The 25,168-nt window shown below is 43.2% G+C and overlaps 1 protein-coding gene across 3 annotated transcripts in view; it reads left to right on the top strand.

The window, feature by feature from the left end:
• Window positions 1–25,168, top strand: part of LOC117188768 (mitochondrial basic amino acids transporter) — a 160,246-nt gene that overhangs the window by 83,025 nt on the left and 52,053 nt on the right. For all 3 annotated transcript variants that reach the window (XM_033393129.1, XM_033393128.1, XM_033393130.1), the window contains one exon: window positions 20,994–21,099. In XM_033393129.1, the coding sequence (XP_033249020.1) occupies window positions 21,066–21,099 (34 nt within the window). In that variant the 5' untranslated portion in view covers window positions 20,994–21,065. The remainder of the gene's footprint in view (window positions 1–20,993; window positions 21,100–25,168) is intronic.

A 25,168-nucleotide genomic window follows, 5' to 3' on the forward strand; every position in this document is an offset into this window, starting at 1 on the left:
ATAGCAACTCTGCCAAGGTATCGGTTTTGGGAGCTGATTCACCACCCACCCCGGATCCGGGATGGGACCTTTTTGGGCTCTCACTAGCGTCTTCCGTAGCGCAGGATTTCCCTGCTGATTTGCGGGTTGGGCCAGGCCTTTGGGCCGCTGCCTTCCCCTGTTTGGGATTGCTCCCTGTTGGCATTTGGGGAGTGCCAGACTCATTTTGGTTTTTTGTTTTGTTTTTAAAATCTTCCATTCTTTCCCACGAGCTGCAGAGAAGGGGTACGGTCCGTCCGGGCAGAGATCCACGTTGCCCGGAAAGGGCATACTTAGAACAGGTGGCTGCCAAGTCCCTGAGCTCTCCGTTAACAACTGGGCTAGTTTTATATACCGGGCCCCCAGCCAGGCTGACTCTCGGCACGGGTCGAATAACACTATTAGTCCGGCCCGGTGTGAGCTGAATGTGGGGGTTGGGATGTGGGTAGGTTGTAGAAAGAGAATTGAAATAGAATTTAAACAGAGAGAACACTTCTTTTCTGTCGTTTGGTTTTGTTCGGAATGAATCCAATTTGATCTTCATAAATTTCTTTAGCCTAAAAGTACATAATTTTCTGTCGCTAAGAGCAGCGGCAGAACGGGATCATGTGGCATGCCATATGTATGTGTATATTTATGTTTGTAAGAATGTATATGCAGAAGGCATATACATTGGAATGCTCCCTTGGGCACTTGGAATATATTGCCGACACTGCAGTTCTCACGCTGCAGGACAGTCCACATACAAAGGACTGATCGTATTACAGCTCTTGAATGCGGCTGTGTTACGTAAACATTGCGACAAAGTGTCTTTTGTATATTGTATATTGTATACATATTGTATACACTACAATGCTGTGGGCATATGCTTATTTGGCATACGACATACTACACCTCCCTTTTTAGAGAAATAACGTAATATAATTTTGTAGTTATTTTAAAAAAATAATTTTTTTTTTTTATTGGTATTTTTTTTTTTTATATCTTTATATACTATGTTCTATTTACAAATTTTGGTATTTTGAAATATATATATATTCTGTTTTTTATTTTTATCTATTAATCTTTTTTAGCCTATCCTTATGAACTTTTTGTTCCTTATTTTTCTTATTCTTTATAATTATATTATTATTGTTTTCTATACCAACGACCTCAAAAGGTCCTATATAAGAGGGTTCTAATTTATGACCTGTTTCATTTTTTAAGTAAACTTGGTCTCCTATTTCTATTTTAAGATCTGATACTTTCTTATCATATATTTCTTTTTGATTGATTTTATGTTTTTCTAAAAGTATTCGCGCTCTTTTATACGCGTTTTCTTGTCTAAACTTAGCTTCTTTAGAATAATCTTCTATATTATATATAGGCTCTATGATATCTACGCTGTTAAATTGTATTGGTAAATTATTTTGCCTTCCAAATACTAGTTCATATGGACAATAATTATGTGTTGTGTTAAAACAATACACGAAATATTGTAACCATACGTCCGAGTCGGTTTTATCTACTGATATACATACATATATGAACGAATGTACTCATTGAATGTCCTATGACTTCTCTCAACGGTACCTAATGTCTGGTGGTGGTGTGCTGTAGACGTTATGTTGTCTATTTTTAAATATTTGCACAAGTCAGTTATAATGGAATTTTTGTATTCTGTTCCCATGTCCGTAATGAACGTCTTCATTGGACCGTACTTCAGAATAAAAGATTCGAATATGGCTTTTGCGACAGTTGTTGCACTTTTGTTTGCAACTGGAATTGCTACTAAGTACTTTGTCAAATCACATATTAAAGTGATTGCGTATTCATTTCCGTTTTCTGAACGTGGTAGTGGACCAATTGTGTCTACTATCACTCTGTCAAAAGCATATTGTGGTGTTCCGGTTAGTATCATAGGTGATCTGTTGTGTTTCGTCGTTTTTGACGTCAGGCATTTTGAACATTTATTTATGTACTCTTTTACATGTTTAGTCATGTTTTTCCAATAGTATTGTCTCTTTATTTTTGCTAGCGTTTTATTTATGCCTGTATGACCTCCTTGAATTGGATCGTCATGGAATGTAGACAATATTGCTTCTTTTTCTTTTTCATTATTTATTTGGGTCACCGACTTGAGTAGCGCTACTCCTAATGATTTTAAATTTTCATTGCCCAATTGTTTGAAAGTATCTATTGAAATTGATTCAAAGATCTTTTCGCTCGGTGCCACTTTTAGTTGGCTGATTTTAGATACACCGGCTTGCCATTCAAGCCTTTGGAAAAACTGACCTAAATCGAGAATTCCATTGGAGTACAAATCGCTAACATTAATTCTTACTACAACTGTTTTTCCATGTTTCAATAAACATGTGGAATCTGTTATTCGCAAGGTCACTACATTTCGTACCTCGTCATTTGTGATGACTTCGTATACGTTGGGCTTAGAAGCTTTTTCAAGACTTTGCTTTGGCAATAGTTCTTGTTTATTTCCTGCGCAGGAATTGTTTTGTCTACTTTGTTGCCTGGTAGTGACTTTCAGGACTTTTCTATTCATGTCAATTAGGTCGGATATTGTTATCCTTGACAAGGCATCTGCCACAAAATTGTCTTTCCCTCTCAGATACTCTACTGTAAAATCATATTCTTCTAATTCGAGTCGCATGCGTGTTAATTTTGAACTTGGGTTTACCATAGAAAATAAATATGTTAAAGGTCTGTGATCTGTTTTAACTGTAAAATGTTTGCCATATATATATGGTCGAAAATGTGTTATTGCCCAATGTATTGCTGCTAGTTCTTGTTCTGTAGTACTCTTATTGCTTTCACCTTTAGTGAATGCTCTTGATGCATATGCAACTGGGAGTTGGAGTCCATTATAGTTTTGAGTTAAAGCTGCTCCACATGCTTGCTTGCTTGCATCTGTGATTATGCAAAATACTTTGATAAAATCTGGGTACTGTAATAAATTTGGCTGAACAAGTTTTTTAGGTACTGGAATGCTTTTTCACACTCTGTTGTCCATTCAAATGGGACATTCTTTTTACATAATCTTGTTATGTGCCGTGAATATTCGGCGAAGTTTTTTATAAAACGTCTATAATAATTGCAAAATGCAACGAATCTTCTAGAGCTGTCTGCGTCTGTAGGGACAGGATAATTATTGATGACGTCAAATTTTTTGTCATCTGGTAAGATTCCTTTATCTGTGCATCTGTGACCTAGAAACGTCACCTCGTGCATAAAAAATGAACATTTTTCTGGATGTAATTTTAGATTGTGTTTTCTACAAAGTTTGAAAACATCTGTTACATTTTTAATCATATGCTGTTCAGAACAACCAATAACGATTAAATCATTCATGTAAAGGAAAGCTTGTGTAGGCTCAAGGCCTTAGAAAGCTATTGTCATCATTCTCTGAAATCAATTAGGCGCTATTTTTAAACCAAATGGTAATCGCGTGAAGCGATATGAGCCATTGTGTAACGTGCAACCACGATGTAGGCGAGATGGTCCTCTCAGCTTGGAGCGGCACGCTGTCAATTTTCCGGCTACTGGCTCGTCGGCCACGAGTGTGGTGTTCTTATGTATTTTGCTCCTAAGCTGAGGCCTACCCTATTATTATTTTACATTTAATGCGTGTCACTAAGCCTTTTGAAACCGGACGGAAAGCACAACACCTAAAACGAAAGACAATAACTGCACTGGTGAACGGACAACGACAAGAATTCCTCAGCTGTTCATGAGGAGTGATGTTCGCCCACCCTACCTTGGTCTTGTTGTGCCCAATAACACATGATTTGCTACAAGACCCCTTATATTATGGGGGACCTACAGGGGCTTGCTGCAGGAGATCAAACACTATAGCTTCTACTCACACATTATAAACATTTATTCATTGCTTATGACTAAAATTCTTGATCCCTTGTAATTAAGTTTATTCATTAGTTTCTTCCTTCCCCGAGTATTGGCTACGACTTAATTTTAAATAAAATAGAGTGAAGTAATGTAAATAAGTAAGAAGCTTAGATTAGATATGTTTGAGAACAGATAATTTGAATAGGAATGAAAACAAAAGAAATGTAAGAAATTTTGATCTGAGCATTCGCTGGGCATATCGATCCATCAAAAGGGAAGGTGTAATGCGCGAGAGACGTAGGGAAAAGAATAAAGAGGAGAGCAATTATTCACGACTTTCTGATGCCCTCTCTTTTCATCCCACTAATTGGGTGTGCTCCCGTGACGAACCTTCAGAGCATTCGCCACACAAAAAAAATGGAAGATAATATATCTGTTTAATTAAAACCACTTACAGGAACCTCCATCGACGAAGCGCTTCCGACTTGGGTTTCTGAAAAGTTTATAAAAAAAGAAAACACACACAATTCGCACACACAAAAAAAAGTGAGACGACGACCGAGTGGCTCAGGCAGGTCGAGCCAATTTTACTGTGAATTTCTATCTCTCTTCTTCCCGTCCCTCACGCCCCTTCCGCATTCCTCTGCGCTCAGTCTCGCATTCCTCTTTGCGGATCACCGGCGCTTATCGAGCACCGGGGGCTCGCCCTCAGCGGCAAAGTTAGGTGGAGAAAAAGGGAAAGGGATAGAGAGATCAAAAAGCCTAAATGAGGAGGGACCATGAAATAACCCGGGTAAAAATGCTTAGAGCATATGACTGTGTTACGTTATTATACTTGATACTCAAAATGAGTATTGGGGTATATTAGATTTGTGGTAAAAGTGGATGTGTGTAACGTCCAGAAGGAATCGTTTCCTGATCAGCATCAATAGCCGAGTCGATTGAGCCCTGTCTGTCTGTCCGTCTGTCCGTCCGTACGTCCGTCCGTCCGTCCGTCCGTCCGTCCGTCCCCTTCAGCGCCTAGTGCTCAAAGACTATAAGATCTAGAGCAACGATGTTTTGGATCCAGACTTCTGTGATATGTCACTACTACAAAAATTTTTCAAAACTTCGCCCCGCCCACTTCCGCCCCCACAAAGGACGAAAATCTGTGGCATCCACATTTTTAAAGATACGATAAAACCAAAAACGCAGAGTCGTAGAAAATGACTATATGTTCTTGAATGTGAAATCTCAACCAGATCGTATAATTATTATAGCCAGAATCAAGAAAACAATTTCATTCTTTCTCGCTCTGTCTCTCTCTAACACACAGGTTTCATGGTCGGTTTTCCAATTGCAAAATATGAGTTCAAAGATCTCAGAACCTATAAGAGCCAGAGCAACCAAATTTGGTATCCACACTCCTGTGATATCGGACCTTGACCGTTTCGTGTCCAAATTTCGCCACACCCCCTTCCGCCCCCGCAAAGGACGAAAATCTGAGGCATCCACAAATCTCAGAGACTATTAAGGCTAGAGTAACCAAATTTGGTATCCGCACTTCTGTTAGATCTCACTATAAAACGTTTATCTCAGAATTTCGCCCCACCCTTTTCCGCCCCCACAAAGGACGAAAATCTGTTGCATCCACAATATTGCACATTCGAGAAAACTAAAAACGCAGAATCATAGATAATGACTATATCTATCAGATTGCTAAATCTGGACCAGATCAGATCATTTTTATAGCCAAAAGGAACAAATCAATTTGCACTGGCTACGCAGCCCCCGACGTCACGCTCAGACTGATTTTCTGTCTCTCTCGCACGCACTCCTTGTCGTGTCGTTTAATATTAGCGGCGTCTGCCGGAGGAGAGCCATACTGACTTAGTATCGGGTATAACTGTAGAGTTGCGGTCTCCGCAGCAACTCACAACGTTCCCCCTCGTTTTTTTTTGTCTTATTCTTGCTATTTTTTTTGTTTCTTTTGGACCAGGCTCGATCTCTGTGACAATTCCAACTTCGATCAGCCACTAACTGCCGAACACTTTTTCCTTTCTGCCTCCTCCTCTACGCGCGGGGTATGGACGCATACGCGGAGCGATGAAACAAGCCGACGCGGCTGCCGTCTGCCGGGCACTAGTTGGCCTCTCCTCTCTGGCTCGCCGAATTGCTCCAAGGCGACGTCCCAAAGCTCCGGCGAATTTCTATGACCTGCAGCTGGTTGTCGTCGAAGACGAGCCTCCTCCAATTTCCAACCTAGGGAAATTTGCACACACATAACACGTTTATACACTTCACTCGGCTGTTTTTCTTTTCAACTTACCCAAACGGGTGCCCCGTCGAAAGGGTGTATTGCAAGGGTATCACTATATAACGCCTCACTGCCTGAGATATATTTCCTTGTCGTTATTTAATTTAAAAGGTTTCTCTCTCTTTTTTTTCGAGTATTTAAAATCGGGCTGCCACTTTAGAAAATGAACACCATCCAATGCTGTCGACCAGGCTTGGAATGCTGCAATGGCGTCCAATGACATCTATTTGTAGCCTCTCTTCTTGCCGAACTTCGACTTCGAACCCGCTCTCCTTTCGACGAGGAAGTCTGACCTGGCTCTGACCCACTCTCTGATCCCAGGCCCTCTTTGCCGACTGTTAAAGAGAATCTCTCTTGCCTCTCGTTAGATGGTGCCTAATTTTCGGCGGACCCCAAAAACCCTAGGCCTCCTCATAGCAGCTACAAGCCTCACCGCACAACTCCCCCCTGCCAAGATCAGACTTGGGGTGCAGAAGGCTCACAAGGATGAACCGCTTGTCGCTGTTATTGGCGGATATCTTTCCCGTGGTATTTCCCAATGATTCGGCCCTGCAGATCTTCCAACTCATAAAGTGAATTTCCGAGCTTTCTCCGAACTCTAGCCTTCACGAAAGCGTGGTCAAGCTTAGCGTTGTATCCAGCTTGGAAGTTGCTTTGCTTAAAATTCCTTCTATAAACTTCCTGCCCAACCTGGTATACTACCTCTTTTGATCTTAGATTATACTGCTTTTCATTACGAGCATTTTGCTTATCCATTACTTCACGTGCTTTCTTTCTGACCAACTCCAAGGAATCCTCTTTTTCGAGAGCTACCGTCCTGTCTTTCAACATCTCCAGCGATCTCAGCAAAGAGTAAGTGCCACCAGAAGTGATCATCTGCTGACCAAACACCATGTAATATGGCGTAGTGCCTACTCCCGAGTGGCTGGACGATCTCAGCGCGCAACAAATGCTGCTTAAATTCTCGTCCCAATCTTTTTGATCCGGACGCACATACGCTCTGATGGCGGCAATCACTGAGCGATTGACTCTCTCGGAGGCATTTGCCTGTGGCGCGTGTACCGCTGTCAAGGTATGTGAGACATGGTGGCTTTTTAAAAGGCTTTGGAATTTTTCAGCCCATAATTGGGATCCATTGTCGGACACTATGGTTTCGGGCACCCCGAAAGTATGAAAGAGATCCTCCCGCAAGTATTTGATAACTACATCAGCTGTCAACTTCTTAACGGCTTTGAGGAAAACAAATTTAGAATAATGGTCTAACACGATAAAAATAGCGACGTGACCACTTCGAGACCTAGGATATGGACCAAGAAAATCAATGTAAAGTCGCTGAAAGAATCTTTGTGATTCGGCCGGCTTTCCCATGGGTGGCCGCAAAGTAAAGTTCGGCGCTTTTGTGGTCTTACATTCACTGCAATTGTTCACATAAGCTTTGACGTCGTTAACCAATCCTGGCCAAAAGTAGTACCTACGGACGCGCTCCAAGGTCTTATGAATACCCCCATGCGAGGCTAACGGATCATCATGTGACTGTTTTAAGATCTCGCTGATCAAATCCTTAGGCACCCATAATTTCCAGGCAAACGAGTCATGAAGTAAGTCGCCATTCGCATGCTCAGCTCTTCGGTAAACTAAGTTGTCGACCACTTTTACGTCTGGCAATCGTTCCTGGTTGCTCTTTACACGCTTCACCAATTCACGATACCCTGCCGCTCTGAAGTGAGGAGATTCTAGATCCACCAGAAGCCCATTACTCTTGTCTATCGCTGCGATCTCATCCTGGTGAACCCTTGACAATGCATCTGGGACTATGTTCTGGGTTTCCTTTCGGTGCTCGATGCTAAATCGGAAACCTTGCAATTTTAGTGCCCATCGAGCTAACCTCGAGTGCAGATCATTTTGGGACATCAACCACATCAGTGATGCATGATCCGTTATCACGGTGAATTGATGACCTTCGACATAAGCTCTGAACTTTTTTATGCACACTAAGGCCGCCAGGCACTCTAGCTCGGTCACTGTATAATTGCGCTGGGCTTTATTCAGCTTTTTAGACACGAAAGCTATCGGCATTTCATCCCCTTCCTCCGTCTTCTGGACTAGTACACCCCCTACTCCCGTATTGCTCGCATCGCAATGTATATAGAAGGGCTTCCCAAAGTCAGGACTTCTTAAAACTGGAGCCTTGCACAGCGTTTCTTTCAATTTTGCAAAGGCCTCTATTCCACCCTGGGACATGACGAATTTTTTTTTATACCCGATACTCAAGATGAGTATTGGGGTATATTAGATTTGTGGTAAAAGTGGATGTGTGTAACGTCCAGAAGGAATCGTTTCCGACCCCATAAAGTATATATATTCTTGATCAGCATCAATAGCCGAGCAACGAAATTTTGTATCCAGAGTTCCGTGATATGTCACTGTTACAAGTATATTTCAAAACCTCGCCCCGCCCACTTCCGCCCCCACAAAGGACGAAAATCTGTGGCATCCACATTTTTAAAGATACGATTAAACCAAAAACGCAGAATCGTAGAGGATGACTATATGTTTTAGAATGTAAGATCTCAACCAGATCGTATAATTATTATAGGCAGAATCAAGAAAACAATTTCATTCTTTCTCGCTCTGTCTCTCTCTAACACACAGGTTTCATGGTCGGTTTTGCCAATTGCAAAATATGAGTTCAAGGATCTCAGAACCTATAAGAGCCAGAGCAACCAAATTTGGTATGCACACTCCTGTGATATCGGACCTTGACCGTTTCGTGTCCAAATTTCGCCACACCCCCTTCCGCCCCCGCAAAGGACGAAAATCTGAGGCATCCACAAATCTCAGAGACTATTAAGGCTAGAGTAACCAAATTTGGTATCCACACTTCTGTTAGATCTCACTATAAAACGTATATCTCAGAATTTCGCCCCACCCCCTTCCGCCCCCACAAAGGACGAAAATCTGTTGCATCCACAATATTGCACGTTCGAGAAAACTAAAAACGCAGAATCATAGATAACAACCATATCTATCAGATTGCTGAATCTGGACCAGATCAAATAATTTTTATAGCCAAAAGGAACAAATCAATTTGCACTGGCTACGCAGCGCCCGACGTCACGCTCAGACTGATTTTCTGTCTCTCTCGCACGCACTCTTTGTCGTGTCGTTTAATATTAGCAGCGTCTGCCGGAGGAGAGCCATACTGACTTAGTATCGGGTATAACTGAAGAGTTGCGGTGTCCGCAGCAACTCACAACGTTCCCCCTCGTTTTGTTTTAGCAATCTGTTAAAGGGGCGAATAGCGAAGCAAAATCATGTATAAATTTCCTATACCACCCGGCCATTCGCCAATTACGTGACCTAGATATTTTACGGATCTCCTACAGAATCTGCTCTTCTCTATATTTATGGTCAGCCCTGCGTGACGGATGTGTTCTGCCACCGAACGCAGTACCTCAAGATGCGAGGGAAATGTGTCTGAAATGACCAGCAGGTCATCTAAGTAGACAAACACTTGATTTCGAAGAGCTGCGGGTATTACCTTATCCATGAGTCTGGACATAGTTTGTGAGGCGTTGCATAAACCAAAAGGCATTACCTTGTATTGGTACAACGGCCTCCCTGGTATGGTGAATGCAGTCTTGTCTCTCGACGCCACCTCCAAAGGTATTTGCCAAATTGCATCTTTCAAGTCCAGGCTAGTTACATATTCTGCCTTGGGCAATCTACTCAAGATGCCATCAATTTGGGGCAACGGGTACGCATCTTTTTCTGTCACCGCGTTTACTTTTCGACTGTCTAGACAAAGACGAGCTTTCCCAGGCTTTTGGACCAGAACCACCGGAGAAGACCAAGCGCTTCCTGACTCCTCAATCACCCCTAATCTCAGCATCCTATCAACTTCCCCGTACAGCAATTTCTCAACGACCGGTGAGACTGAGAAAAGTCTCTGCTTTACGGGCTTCGCATTCCCCACATCGATGGTATGACAAAGCATATCTGTCCTTCCCAGACCCGACACAGCGAAAGATGGAAATAGGGAAATCACCTGGTTTAACGCTGCCTCCTGAGCAGAAGTAAGTGTATGAACATCTGAACTCTCGCAAATTTCGGAAATCTTCCATTCGGACGGTAATAATTTGAAAAGGGACCAAAAATCAATACCTAAATATAAATCTTGACTTAAATTAGGAATTATGAATAGCTCTATCGTTTTCGACTTCCCGCGGTACTCTATCTTGGTTGTTATCTTGCCTACTATTTGATGCTTCTTTCCATCTGCCGTAAAAGCATTGGACGACACCAATTTAAATGGTTTCTTACTGCATACTACCTCCTTTGCCAATTGACCACCCACGCAACTCATTCCGGCGCCAGTATCTAGCAATCCTACTACGGTTCTATCCTTGGCATACGGCCTTTTATCTCCTTCCTTTTTCCTTATTTCATTAATACATTTGAGAGATTTAAAATGGGCCTTAATTCTACGTTCATTTCTAGTTAATCTCCTTGACTTAACAATTTCCACTGGAGGTGCTAACTTCTTACCCTCTATCACATTTATATGCCATCCCACTATCGGTGGCTCCGCCTCCCAAAAATCCCGAGGAGGCTCTTCTTGCGTTTTGCCACTTGCTACATCTAGTTTTGTTTCGCCGACCCCCTCTGTGGAACAATGGTCAGCCGACGAGACTCTGCCGTGTTCTCCTTGGTGTTTTTTTGACACTTTTTGCAAGATGGCTTATACGTGTTCGGCGCTCCGCAGCCAAAGCAGAATATTTTCCGTTTAGAAACGCAGTCGTGGTAACGGTGTCCTTCTTTTCGACAATTCCAACACACCAAGGATAAAGCTGCTATCTCCTCCCCAAACTTCGATTCCGAGAATTCTTCCGCATCCTCTCCCAAGGCTTCGTCCACTAGCTCCGAGATTTGCTTTCGAAATGGAGCAGGTTTTTGATAGCCATGAGTCCGACGCACCTCTTCCATAAAACATTCTCGCCTCCGTCATATATCCCGTAGTGCTTCTATTGAGTCTATTTTCTGATTCAGGAACTCATGCTGTATTTCCGGCCGCAAATTTCGACGAACGATCTCGACCAGAGTTTTATGAGAAAGAGGCTGCTCTAACCTGTCAGTGAGCTTTTGGATTGCGTCAAAAAATACCTCGAAAGTCTCTTTTTCTCTTTGTTTCCTATCGCGATTCATCTGTCTGATGTCTACGTCCGTCCGGGAATCCCTAAACTGCTTCCTCAACGCTTCACACAGATCCATCCACCGCACTGAGCCAACTGTCTTGTGATACCTCCAATAAAAATCAGATGCTTTCCCTTCAAACAGAGTGTTTGCATTGCTGCACAACAGCATAAAGTTCCCTTCCAACGTTTGATGGGTAAGGGCCTCTACTCGGTATATAAATGAATCCACGCTTAAGGAGTCTGAGGCTCCCGAAAAGCGAAGCTTCCAATTATTCATTATATGAGCAACCTTGTCAGGTCTCTGAGCTAAGTCAGATACTGCTGATCTAGAGAGCGAAGTTCGGAGTGGAGGGGTGTAAACTGCGCCCTGGTTCCCCTCGGGAATTTCTAGCAATTGGTCCAAAGAAGCGTTCCTATTCAGGCTCCCTACTGACGGCTGCGGAATTTGCGCATTAGAAGCTAACCGAGCTTCGACAGTGTTACTTATCATTTGAGACATCTTCTCCGTCAGGTTGATAAGTAATTCATTCTGCATACCCCTAATAGCCGCCGTGATCTCCCTAGACACTTGATTTGAACTAAACGCTTGATTTGAAGTAGACGCTTGACCCTCCGACCCCGCTTGGGATTGCTTACTGCCTCCCGCGAGAACTGACTTTGTCTGCTGTCTAGTCTTGCCAGGCACCAGAGGAGGCTGACCAACCGTTGGGGCAATACAAACCGCATTGCAAACTGGACAGGTTGTTTGGGTCTTAAGGTATGTTCGCATGCATGTTTTATGGAATTCATGCTGACAAGGAGTTCTATAAACATCTTCGGGGGCCATTGTGTCTTTGCACAGCCTGCAACAGATTGCTGAGGCGCTTGCCCCTTCATCATCAGACCGATCCAAGCCCATCTCTCTTGTTATAGGTGTTTACTAAAAAAACTATCTGCTTAACTCTGAAATGATATGTATGTATGTTTTCTTATATATATGTAATGAAGAAAAATTAAAAGTGAAATAAAATTTGAATATTAATTAAAAAAATATCCTTAACTCAACAGTTTAAAACAAAAAATATTACAAAAAAAAAATCCTAATGGTTTGATCTCCCAGCTGGCCCGCCTCCCTCCCTGCAGAGCCTCTCTAAATTGTCCGAATTAATTCACCATGTACAGCTAAAGAGGAAAATACTTTCTGGCAAGTTAGAACACCTAAGCCGTGGGCAGTGGTAATTCTACGTTCTGCGCACCTGCGTCCAACAGCGCTTAAAGAAACAGTGATCCAAACTGCCAAACAAAGATAAGACAATGCAAACTGAGGCACTTAATAAAATGAGCCGTGGACAGGAGTGCACTTAAGCTAAATGCATCACCAGTGAATCCATGACGGTTCAGTTATCCTTTGGTCCCTCAGGCATAAAGTTGAGTAGCACTCACAGCGCAGACTGAAATGACATGGACAACAGATAGCTTCCTAAAGCTATTCTAGTAGTGTTCCTATTAATCAGGACAGTCAGGCTATTTGGGCGCGTAAAAATAATAATAAATGTAACGTGCAACCACGATGTAGGCGAGATGGTCCTCTCAGCTTGGAGCGGCACGCTGTCAATTTTCCGGCTACTGGCTCGTCGGCCACGAGTGTGGTGTTCTTATGTATTTTGCTCCTAAGCTGAGGCCTACCCTATTATTATTTTACATTTAATGCGTGTCACTAAGCCATTTGAAACCGGACGGAAAGCACAACACCTAAAACGAAAGACAATAACTGCACTGGTGAACGGACAACGACAAGAATTCCTCAGCTGTTCATGAGGAGTGATGTTCGCCCACCCTACCTTGGTCTTGTTGTGCCCAATAACACATGATTTGCTACAAGACCCCTTATATTATGGGGGACCTACAGGGGCTTGCTGCAGGAGATCAAACACTATAGCTTCTACTCACACATTATAAACATTTATTCATTGCTTATGACTAAAATTCTTGATCCCTTGTAATTAAGTTTATTCATTAGTTTCTTCCTTCCCCGAGTATTGGCTACGACTTAATTTTAAATAAAATAGAGTGAAGTAATGTAAATAAGTAAGAAGCTTAGATTAGATATGTTTGAGAACAGATAATTTGAATAGGAATGAAAACAAAAGAAATGTAAGAAATTTTGATCTGAGCATTCGCTGGGCATATCGATCCATCAAAAGGGAAGGTGTAATGCGCGAGAGACGTAGGGAAAAGAATAAAGAGGAGAGCAATTATTCACGACTTTCTGATGCCCTCTCTTTTCATCCCACTAATTGGGTGTGCTCCCGTGACGAACCTTCAGAGCATTCGCCACACAAAAAAATGGAAGATAATTTATCTGTTTAATTAAAACCACTTACAGGAACCTCCATCGACGAAGCGCTTCCGACTTGGGTTTCTGAAAAGTTTATAAAAAAAGAAAACACACACAATTCGCACACACAAAAAAAAGTGAGACGACGACCGAGTGGCTAAGGCAGGTCGAGCCAATTTTACTGTGAATTTCTATCTCTCTTCTTCCCGTCCCTCACGCCCCTTCCGCATTCCTCTGCGCTCAGTCTCGCATTCCTCTTTGCGGATCACCGGCGCTTATCGAGCACCGGGGGCTCGCCCTCAGCGGCAAAGTTAGGTGGAGAAAAAGGGAAAGGGATAGAGAGATCAAAAAGCCTAAATGAGGAGGGACAATGAAATAACCCGGGTAAAAATGCTTAGAGCATATGACTGTGTTACGTTATTTTTTTTTGTCTTATTCTTGCTATTTTTTTTGTTTCTTTTGGACCAGGCTCGATCTCTGTGACAATTCCAACTTCGATCAGCCACTAACTGCCGAACACTTTTTCCTCTCTGCCTCCTCCCCTACGCGCGGGGTATGGACGCATACGCGGAGCGATGAAACAAGCCGACGCGGCTGCCGTCTGCCGGGCACTAGTTGGCCTCTCCTCTCTGGCTCGCCGAATTGCTCCAAGGCGACGTCCCAAAGCTCCGGCGAATTTCTATGACCTGCAGCTGGTTGTCGTGGAAGACGAGCCTCCTCCAATTTCCAACCTAGGGAAATTTGCACACACAGAACACCTTTATACACTTCACTCGGCTGTTTTTCTTTTCAACTTACCCAAACGGGTGCCCCGTCGAAAGGGTGTATTGCAAGGGTATCACTATATAACGCCTCACTGCCTGAGATATATTTCTTTGTCGTTATTTAATTTAAAAGGTTTCTCTCTCTTTTTTTTTCGAATATTTAAAATCGGGCTGCCACTTTAGAAAATGAACACCATCCAATGCTGTCGACCAGGCTTGGAATGCTGCAATGGCGTCCAATGACATCTATTTGTAGCCTCTCTTCTTGCCGAACTTCGACTTCGAACCCGCTCTCCTTTCGACGAGGAAGTCTGACCTGGCTCTGACCCACTCTCTGATCCCAGGCCCTCTTTGCCGACTGTTAAAGAGAATCTCTCTTGCCTCTCGTTAGATGGTGCCTAATTTTCGGCGGACCCCAAAAACCCTAGGCCTCCTCACAGCAGCTACAAGCCTCACCGTACAATTGCTAGTTGAAAAAGACGTTGTATTTCTTGAGTTTTCCTCAAGTTCGATTTGGTGGAAGCCTGACATTAGATCAAGGCATGAAAAATATTTAGCTCGACCCAATTGATCAAGAATATCTTCAATTCTGGGGAGTGGAAATTTATCGGACAGCAATTTTTTATTTATTTGGCGATAGTCAATTTTTAATCGCCATTTTTTCTCTGTTGAACCCGGAAGGGCTTTCTTTGGGACTAATAAAAGTGGGCTATTATAGGGTGAAAGAGACGGTTCAACAATATTTTGTTCAATTAACTTTCCAACTTGATGCTGGATTTCTTCTATTTGGCTTTGCGGACATCGATAATTTTTTACATATACTGGTTCATCATCCTTAAGTCTCAGTTTTTGCTTATAGAAATTGTTGGTTGTGAATGGTTCGATTTCAAGTCCGAACACATCGCTATACTGGGTGCATATTTCTTCAATTTGTTTCTTAAACAAAGTTGGAAAATTTTTCTTTAATGTATTAATTACAGACTCTTTTCTATTGTCTTCGAGATTTTGAACTACCTCGTAGTTCGAAAGTGATTCAAATTTTAAATTATTAATGCTTACTATTTGGCATGTATCTGTTGTATTTAAGAATCGGACGAAGGCATTCTGGGCTGTTGCAATCGTGTTTGCAACATAAACGCCCGATTTAATTTCCTGATTCGGAATTAAAATGTTTTCTTCTGCCGAAGACAACTCTATTTTGCGTATCACTTGGGATCTTGCTGGTAGAAGTGCTGAATTAGTACCAGAACTAAATGTAATTGGAACATAGATAGGATACTTTAGGTTTTGAGGTCTAATTATAAACCAATCCTCGGAACTATTGTAATCTAATTGGCAATTAAATGTTTTTATGAAATCTAATCCTATTATTCCATCGCAAGGGATTGCGAAGTTTGGATGAAGTAGATGAAATTTGTATGGAATAATGTATTTGTCTGTTTGGAGTTCAATTGAGGCTAGTCCTTTGGAGTTTATTACTCCTTCACCTATGCCTCGAATGTCTATAATTCTATTGATTTGGATGTCGTGAAAGACATCAGAATTTTCTTTTGTAATTGAAATATCTGCACCTGTATCGATAAAAAAATTAATTTTTTATTTGTTGCTACATTTTTGAATGATACGAAATTGTTGAGACTTAAGTTTACAGTATATATTTTATTATTTACTTTTGAGTATCTGGAGGTGTCTGAGAGTTTCCCGAAGTATTTTGGGCAATTCGAACATTATTGTTGTTGTTATAATTGTTTCTATTTTGGTTATTGCCTCGGTTGTAATTATTCCTACCTCTGTTATAACTTCGTCCACCTCTATAGTTGTTTCTGTTATTGTTGTAACTATTGTTATTGTTATAGGAATTGTAGTTACCGCGGCCATTGCCTCTACCTCTGTGCGGTGGGTAACTACCTCCTCTATTGTTACGGCCTCGTTGAAATAATATTGCACTAGAGCTTCCAGTCATTTCTGTGCTACAATGGATGTATTTACCCATTACATCATTGAAAGTAACGAAGTTACCTGCTCCCAATATCATTTTCAACTTTTCTTGCTCGCAATTTCGTGTCATTGCAGTTATTGATTCTTTTGTGGAGAATTTTTCTGCATTTTCTGGGTCTAAGCCATCATCAATATATGATGCTTCCAATTGCTTTCGCAAATTGTCGATTTCCGTTGTATATTGTGATGCTGTTTTGCCCTTTTGTTTAGTATTTGCCAATTTAGCTTTGAGTACGTCAGAAGATTCTCCTTTTGCGTTACTTTTCAGCTTGGTAATGATTCCGGATATAGTAGTTTCGTCTTGTACTTTGTACAAAATTGTGCCGGTTATTTTTGATTTAATAACCTCAACTGCTATATCTTCTTGGTTGCCTTTGGTTCTTTCCACAATGCGCAAAGCAGTTAGGAATCTGTTTAGTGATAGTTTTTTACCATCAAATTCAGGGACGGAAGAGGAAACCTGCTTCACATATTCCCTATCTAAGGTTACTTGGTTAGTCATCGTAATTTCTGTATTTTCCTCGAGCTTTTCAATATCACTATCACTATCTGAATTGATTATTGGTTTAGATTCATCTAAATCTTGTAACTGGTTCTCGCCGAATTCAGCTAGCAGATTTTGATTTTCTGGGATTGTTATTACAATACTCCGTCTAATACCAATGTTATGTAATCTAGTTTTTAAAGATGTTATAATTTTCTGACATTGATTTTTATGCTCCTGTGTCAATTTAGCATTGACTTGGTTTATTGTTATTACTATGTTATTGTATTGAGCTGTTAGTATTTGCGCGTGATGTATCAACGTATCTGATCTTATTGTTTTGTCAGAATTGATACATTTGTATGATTTCTCGAATTTGTCTTTATAATCATTTATTTTTCTCGCTAATGCATTCCATTCCATTGTTCGATGGATACTGGAGTTTTTAGCGGTGTAAGCGCAGCATCAATATGGTTGTGGTACCTAGTATTGCATGTGTTTCACTGATTATTCTGATCATTACGTAAGGTAATGTACTCAATACCATGGCCTTTTCAGTTTTTGAACAATTGATTAAAGGGCCTGCGATTCTTTGGAAGGTTTCTATATATTCATTCTCGAATTAAACTATTTTGATGAATTCGCGATGTTTTTGCAATATTCGCAATGCATTTACTCTAAAATTTGGTTCGTTATTATAGATTTCATTTGTTTTGTCCATAATTTTAAACCATATCTAAATTAACTGCTCTACTTGCATATTTTTTCTTTATGCACTTATTGTGCAACTTATATAGCTTAGTTAGTGCATTTGCTAGCAACAAAACAACAATTATTATTAGCATAACTGTTACTACCTTTAAGTCGACTGATGCAGTTTCGACATTGTTAATTACGTTTGCGGTTGAGTCCGCTACTTTAGACTCGTGGTCCAACATCTTTCCTACTTCTGATATATTATCCTCTTTTGAGATAGAATTTGAACGCATTTAATTCTTGTTTTTTTTTTTTTTTTTTTTTAAAAAGAATCTATATATATATTGTATTAAATGTTTTTATTTACTATTTTTTTTTTAGAGAAGGAAATATTTTTTTTTTAAATTTGTTTTTATTAGTAATTACTTAAAAAGTTTTCTTTTCATTTTATATCAGTTTATTCCTATTTGATCAACGCTGTGATCTCCTGTCTAATGTTTCGTATGGCTTCACAGGCCATACTCTATTACGAGCAACGCAATTATCGCTCAGTATTACAAAGGGTTCTTTTACATTTCATTGGTTTTTTTTGTTACAATTTTTTTTTGTATTATTATATTTTTAAATTGCGGGTTCGGAGGTGCTTGTGCCGGTCTTCTTGCAGGCGGTTGGGGCGCCGGTGCTGGTCATCTTACAGGCGGTTGGGGCGCCGGTGCTGGTCTTCTTACAGGCGGTTGGGGCGCTGGTGCTGGTCTCCTTGCAACATGTGTATTTGCAGTGCGCTGACTCCAGTGGTCCAGGGCAGTCTGTTGGGCATCTTGGTTCCGGTTTTGTTATTATGTGCTTCTCCTTTGTGGTCGCTTGGGATACGAATGAGTTTATTATTTGTATTTTATTAGATGTAGATATTTATGTTTGTAAGAATGTATATGCAGAAGGCATATACATTGGAATGCTCCTTTGGGCACTTCGAATATATTGCCGACACTGCAGTTCTCACGCTGCAGGCCAGTCCACATACAAAAGACTGATCGTATTACAGCTCTTGAGTGCGGCTGTGTTACGTAAACATTGCGACAAAGTGTCTTTATGTTTATGAGCGTGATACTCTACATTAACTTTGGGCATATGACCACTTGACATATTGTATACACTACAATGCTGTGGGCATATGCTTATTTGGCATACGGCATACTACAAGGTAGTGTGTAGGCGGCACCACAAGCGCATCGTCAGTGTTGCTACTTCGCGAACACCCGCTGGCTGTCCGGGGCTGCTTGTTTTCGATACTCTTCCTAGGGATGTCCGCTTATTCGCAGCTGACCTACCTATATGATCTATATATAGGTAGGTCGTTCGCTATCCGCAACCTGCGACCCGTCCGGTGGCCTCAGCTAGGCCCCCTTTGAGCCACCTCAGCAGCTCATCAGACCGGATGCGGGGACTTAACTGTGATGCATGTGTGAGATTGACATCTTACTCTAGTAGATTGCTATTAATAAACCTTCCATCCTTAGTTAATCGTAAATTAAATATTAAAATTCTTGGTGTAATTTTTGTGCAAAACTTTATCAAACTAACGATAGCCTTAGTTTCTTGATCCGCATTAACGAATCGATTTCATTTAGATACGATTGAAAATACATATTACTATCACTTCCTCTTTGTAGATCGAATTATTCCTTGCATGAACCTTTAGGGTCTTATGATCAGGTTATAATTCTCTCTGCCATATTATATCCACCACTAATTCCATTCCTTTTCTTAAATTCCTAATACTCAAATGTTAGTTTTAACTTTACTCGAATATTAGGTTAGGTTGACCCGGACGGCCCTCAGAGGGGGCCCCACATAGGCCAGTATGGCCCTTAGTTGTCCGGATAGGGGGGGGGGGGGGGGGGGGGGGGGGGGTATGAACCGTCGCGGCAGTGTTTAGTGGGTGTTGAAGTCCTCGAGGATCGAGGTATTTTTCGCATAGGCCAGTAGTTGCTGTGGCGTCCTCTTGGAGGCATCTTCCAGTGATGCCAGCACTGGGGCGCCCAGGTACTTCCTCCTTGCCCTTAAGAGAGCAGGACAGTTGCAGATGAGATGTTCCAGGGTTTCGGTTGCCCCAGGTTCGTCACATTTCCTACAACTGTCTCTGTTTGTGATGCCTAGCTTTGTTGCATGCGCCGCAGCCAGGCAATGGCCCGTTAATATTCCCACTAATAATCTGCAGTCCTTCCGTGGTAGGTGCAGCAGGTAGTGGCTGAGTTTGTCATTGCGTTCCTTGCACATGATTTTCGAGGTTCTGCAGGCGGTGGTACTCCTCCACCTACATTCGGTTTGTGAGCCGGCCTGCTTTTCTAGATCGCTTTGCAGCGTTCTGAGGGAGACAGGCACGTTCTCGGTTCTCGTATTCGCCAGCCCGACGCCTTCCTTAGCTAGTACGTCCGCCGTCTCGTTCCCTTCGATGCCCTGGTGGCTGGGAATCCAGTAGATCCGCACTGACTTTGTCGTGCTTAGGGTATCTAGTGCCTCCCTGCTCGCCAAGACATTTCTGGAACTGACTGCGGACGACTGCATGGATCTTATCGCCGCTTGGCTGTCGACGAATAGGTTGACCGCATCGTGTGCTCTTTCAGTGAGAAGAGCGACTTCCGCTGCTTTCCTGATGGCAAAAACCTCTGCCTGGAATATGCTACAATGGTCCGGTAGCTTATATGACAGCCTTATCTCAGGGTCTGTACAGTATAGGCCCGCTCCTACTCCTCCGTCCATCTTGGAGCCGTCCGTATATATATTGAGGTGCTCCGTTTGGTCTCTTCCGATTTTCCAGTCTTCAGGTCCCAAGGATGCAGTTGTTTTTACGTCAAGGCATGTTTGGGGGGTCATGTAATCAGTTGATCTGTTCATTTCCCTTCCAATTGAACTATGCCCGTATTCTTGTGGCGACATATTTCCTGAAGCGATGAGGCGTTGTGCTGCCTTTCCTGCAGTCAGACGGGCGTGGATGTCTAGGGGTTCGATTCCAAGTAGGGTTTCGAGTGCTCGAATATTAGTCTAGCACCTATCTTTCCTGCATGTTCGCATTTGATTCGCTTAATGCGTGGCGCGTCATGCAGAGCGCCACTCGGTCGGTTGGGCGGGAGGAGTGCGGCGTTTTTGCCTAGGACGAAATTAATTTTAAACAAAACACATTATCAGACAAATCAGAGGAATCGATTATGTACACCTCTTCACAATAGCCAGTAGTTAAAAATATGATGATTTTTCTTATCTGATTACTATACCACACAACGTACCAACTCGTCTTGGTGTCGTAATCTGAATACTTATTATTATGTCATTCGTTACATTATTTATTGGGCTGATTAAAACAACATATTTTTCAACAAATTTTCAGAATATATTTAACAAAAAAACCCCCGAGGACTGATAATAAATTCAATCTTTGGTTGAAGTCTGGACACAAAGAATGTTTGTGGATTTTATTGCTGGCCTCATGGGAGGTAAGTATTCACTTGTTTGTATAAATGTAATTCTAAATGTTATGGAAATTTTATGTGCGGCCCTTTTCGGCTCGATTCAATCAATTTATAATGTTTCCTTGGCGACAATTAAACACACGGTCGTGGTTAACTGCACATTTATTCGTGTCATCGGATCGCTAAGGATCCATTGATCGTGTCGCTTGCCTTGATCCAAACTTGCCAAACTTGGAAAGGCTCACCCAATTAGTGTCCTAGAATGGGTTGATCGATGGGCTTTTGCTGCTCCTTTCAATACCTTAGCGCTGCGCTAGCCTTCCATGCCTTCGGAACTTCGAGCAAACGCTCAGGATTCCGCCGACTAGACCCGCCCACACGCTTTCACGGACTTGACCGCTCATCAGACCTATGACCCGTCGACACTCCTTGCTTTTGACCGAAACTGGTCCTGGCTGATTCCTCACGAAACGCATCCGTTGCCAGTTCCACTACCTTCCCACGACTCATGATTCGGACTACCCAATGCTGTCTCAGCTCTGCTGAGACCTCATGCGGACTGGCCCGTTATCTGTGAGTCTCCAGTCCATGTCACTTTCCTTGAGACTCCGGTCCTTCTCCGCGCCTTTACATTTTTCCCCTATCCATGCTCTGCCCAAGGCGCACTCACTCAGGTTCACACACTTCCGACTCCTTCGCGAACTTCAAATACTTCTCTCTGGACTACTTCTCTTCTGCCTGCTGCCGACTGCTCCGTTTCATTACCGTCTCTTCTTTGCTCTGTTCAATTCCTCTTTGCTACACTGGACTAACGGTTCTTGGCCGGTGTCGTGATCTCATGTACAGTATATTTCCATATTCGCGCTGGATCATGGCCAACCCAATCAGGTCGTCCCACTTCTTCTAGTAAGAGCATCCGCAATCCTCTCATCGGTAATCGTCGCTAAGCGTCGTTGCTGGCGTCGCGCCTATGCTCGCTGTCTCCTCTAACACCTCTGCTAGCGTTTTTTTTGCCTCCGAAGCCCTAGACTGCCTCGCTGTCGCCCAAACATTTGGACAGGTCTTTGTTTTCTCACAACAGGGAATTGTAAGGGAAATAATATCAGTTTCGAATTAACGTAGTTACGTAGAATTTCGAAACAGAGTTAGAGAGAAAAGATTTGCAAATCGTCATTATTAGTAATAGATATGAATATACAATAAAGTCATAGATAACGTAGAATAATAAAATTACATTACAGAGCTTAGTACAATCCGTTAAGTAAGATTTGTATATTGCGCTTTAAGCTTTCTAGTTTCGATCGCACGGCTACTGCTATACAAAATTTCGGGATCATGGCCTTGGCCAGGGAAATAGAACTCAGTCCGGCAAGGTCCAGATCACAAGAAATGTATTATCTCTGTGAGACATGGAGACGATGAGGGGTTTCTTGAGCGCGCTTTTCACTTAATTATGTATGCCGATCCCCCTTAGGTTGGCAGCTCCACCTTTGTGTTCAGATAAGAGAAGAGACCCCTTACCGTTACGGGTCAGTGGCGAGAAAAGGTAGTAGGGCCGAATTTACGGCTCGTTCACCTGCCTAGTGGTGCTGGCCGGGTGCAGCACTAGCAACCCGTCTGGAACGGGTTGTGCGTTGATCTGTCTATAATCCACGCAAATACGCCATTTACCGGCCTACTTCTGCACCAGGACTATGCGAGAGCTTTGGGGACTGCGCAACGGCTCCACCGTACCTGCCTGCAACAACTCATCCGTTACTTGGCCGTATTCATAGGTATCGAGCTTCAGCTGCTTGTTATCCTTCACCCTCAAACGATTCCACGTCGAAATCGAGGATTGCCTGCAGCTCGAGTTCCAGATTCTTGACTCTGACCTCGTCGTCCTCCTCCATTTACTCCGATTTCGGCACCTAGTCGCTGTCGTCCATTCCGAAGGTAATTCTATCTAACGGCTGCTTTGCCTGAATTCTTCGCCATCGGCCGTTCCTCGCCGGCACTAGGCCTTCTGGGCCTCGCTGGCATCTTTGCGGATTGCCTTATTGGGGGCGGGGTATAAAATTAAGCGTCCGGCCCCCGTTTCTCCTGACTCTATCCCACCCGAATCACGCTTCCATTGCCTCTGGCGCTTCCTTTTCCACCAGAGCCAAAGCTACCGCATCGTGAACCTCTGAGAACCACACTGCATGTGTTTCCCCACCGCACCTCGCAATCCATGCCAAGGATCACAGTTCAATCATCGATAGCATTACCAACAACGATAAGCTCATCACCTGACCTCAAGCCCTTATATCCGGTTGATGCGATCGGTTGGTGTCCACACAAGAATTGTTTGCTAGTCGTTTACGCATCCTAAAGGCCACCATCTCCACAACGAATGCTAGTGGCGGCCACCGATCTCCACTTCCGCCCCGATCCAGCCCCCTTCGACCATCAATCAATCCTCGCTTCCCCGGTCCGCCTTTCTTATGCCTCCACCTGGCTCTGTCCAGAGTGGGTTTGGGATTCGTTTCCCGACCCTGTCCATGGCTAGCACTCTCACGTCTGCACATTTCTCTTCCCACACCCGATAATAAACTTATCGCGTATGTACAAATGGGATAATTGGGCGAACGATTGATGCGAGGATGTTAATCTAATAGCTGCGACGATTAGTTCAAGACTAAAAATGCAAGGGTTGACGGGCCAAATTGCCGGGCCCTATGCAGCAAGCTTAGACGCGAGCGAGAGAGTAGGATAGCCGGAGAGCGTTAGAGCTGCTCGGGGCCGCTGCTAAGCCGAGTACGAGAGATTCAGATATAAGGAGACGAACGAATTCTGCTGCATATGCATATGCGGTAACAAATGATCTTTGCAGTGCGCGTTGGAAACGACAACAACAAAATGCAATTAGTTTGGGCTGCTTGACCCGACATACTCCCCCCGTTGGAAGCCTGACTTTCAACAGCATCTTTAAGGGGCAGCAGGCACAGCTTGTTGACGACGCGCTTGGTGATTCCAGATGACGTCTTCAGCACAGCAACTCGGGCAACGCCATCTCGTCCAGGCAAAAGCTCGACCACTCTCGCCAGTGGCCACTTCATGGGAGGAAGATTCTCATCCTTGACAAGAACCAAATCTGCGACTGCTAAACTAGGCTTCGCAGTGCGCCACTTTGAGCGCTGCTGCAGTGACGTTATGTAATCCTCCTTCCACCGGGACCAAAAGAGCTGCTGCAGGTACGAAACGCGCTGCCAGCCGTCCAGGCGATCGAAGCTTAGCTGCGTGACGTCAGGCTCAGCGAACGAAGCAGGAGGGCCACCATTCAAGAAATGCGCTGGAGTTAGAACATCTAGATCGGCAGGGCTCTCTGAAATTGAAACTAAAGGTCTTGAATTAATCACTGCCGTGATGTGGCACAACAGCGTCGCAGCTCGTCAAATCCAAGAACCGAGTTGCCTATCGCACGGTAGAAGTGGTACTTGGCCGTCTTCACTGCAGCCTCCCATAGACCACCAAAATGAGGGGAGCGCGGAGGAATGAAATGCCAGTCTATAGCCTCGACCAAGCTAAAATCCAGCAGCGCCTTCTGATGGTCATCGCTGAGGACCAGGCGCTTTAATTCCATCAGCTCATTCTTAGCGCCGACAAAATTGGTTGCGTTGTCTGACCAAATTTGCCGCGGCTTCCGTCTGGTACATATGAAGCGCTTTAGTCCATGTAGAAAAGCAACTGTGGATAAGTCCTTTATAAGCTCCAGATGAACAGCCTTGGTAGCGAAACAAATGAAGACGCAGACGTAGCACTTGATTGGAGCCTTGTTGCGTGCCTCCGGTTTGTAGAAAAACGGCCCACAAAAGTCCACGCCTGTGATCTCAAAGGCATGAGAACCATCGAGCCGCTCCTTTGGAAGATCCGCCATAATATGCTCCAATACCCTGGGCTTCAGTCGAAAGCATCTTTCGCAGTTGTTTACTGCCTTGTTTACCGTCTTCCTCCCCCCAATAGGCCAATATTTGGGTCGAATTAGTCCAAGCAAAGCTCGAGGACCAGCGTGCAGATTCCGCTCATGAAAATGGGAGATTATTGCAAGAGTCAGTGGATGGCTGCTGGGCAA

Source organism: Drosophila miranda, chromosome 4 (assembly GCF_003369915.1).
Source record: "Drosophila miranda strain MSH22 chromosome 4, D.miranda_PacBio2.1, whole genome shotgun sequence".
Lineage (NCBI taxonomy): Eukaryota > Metazoa > Arthropoda > Insecta > Diptera > Drosophilidae > Drosophila > Drosophila miranda.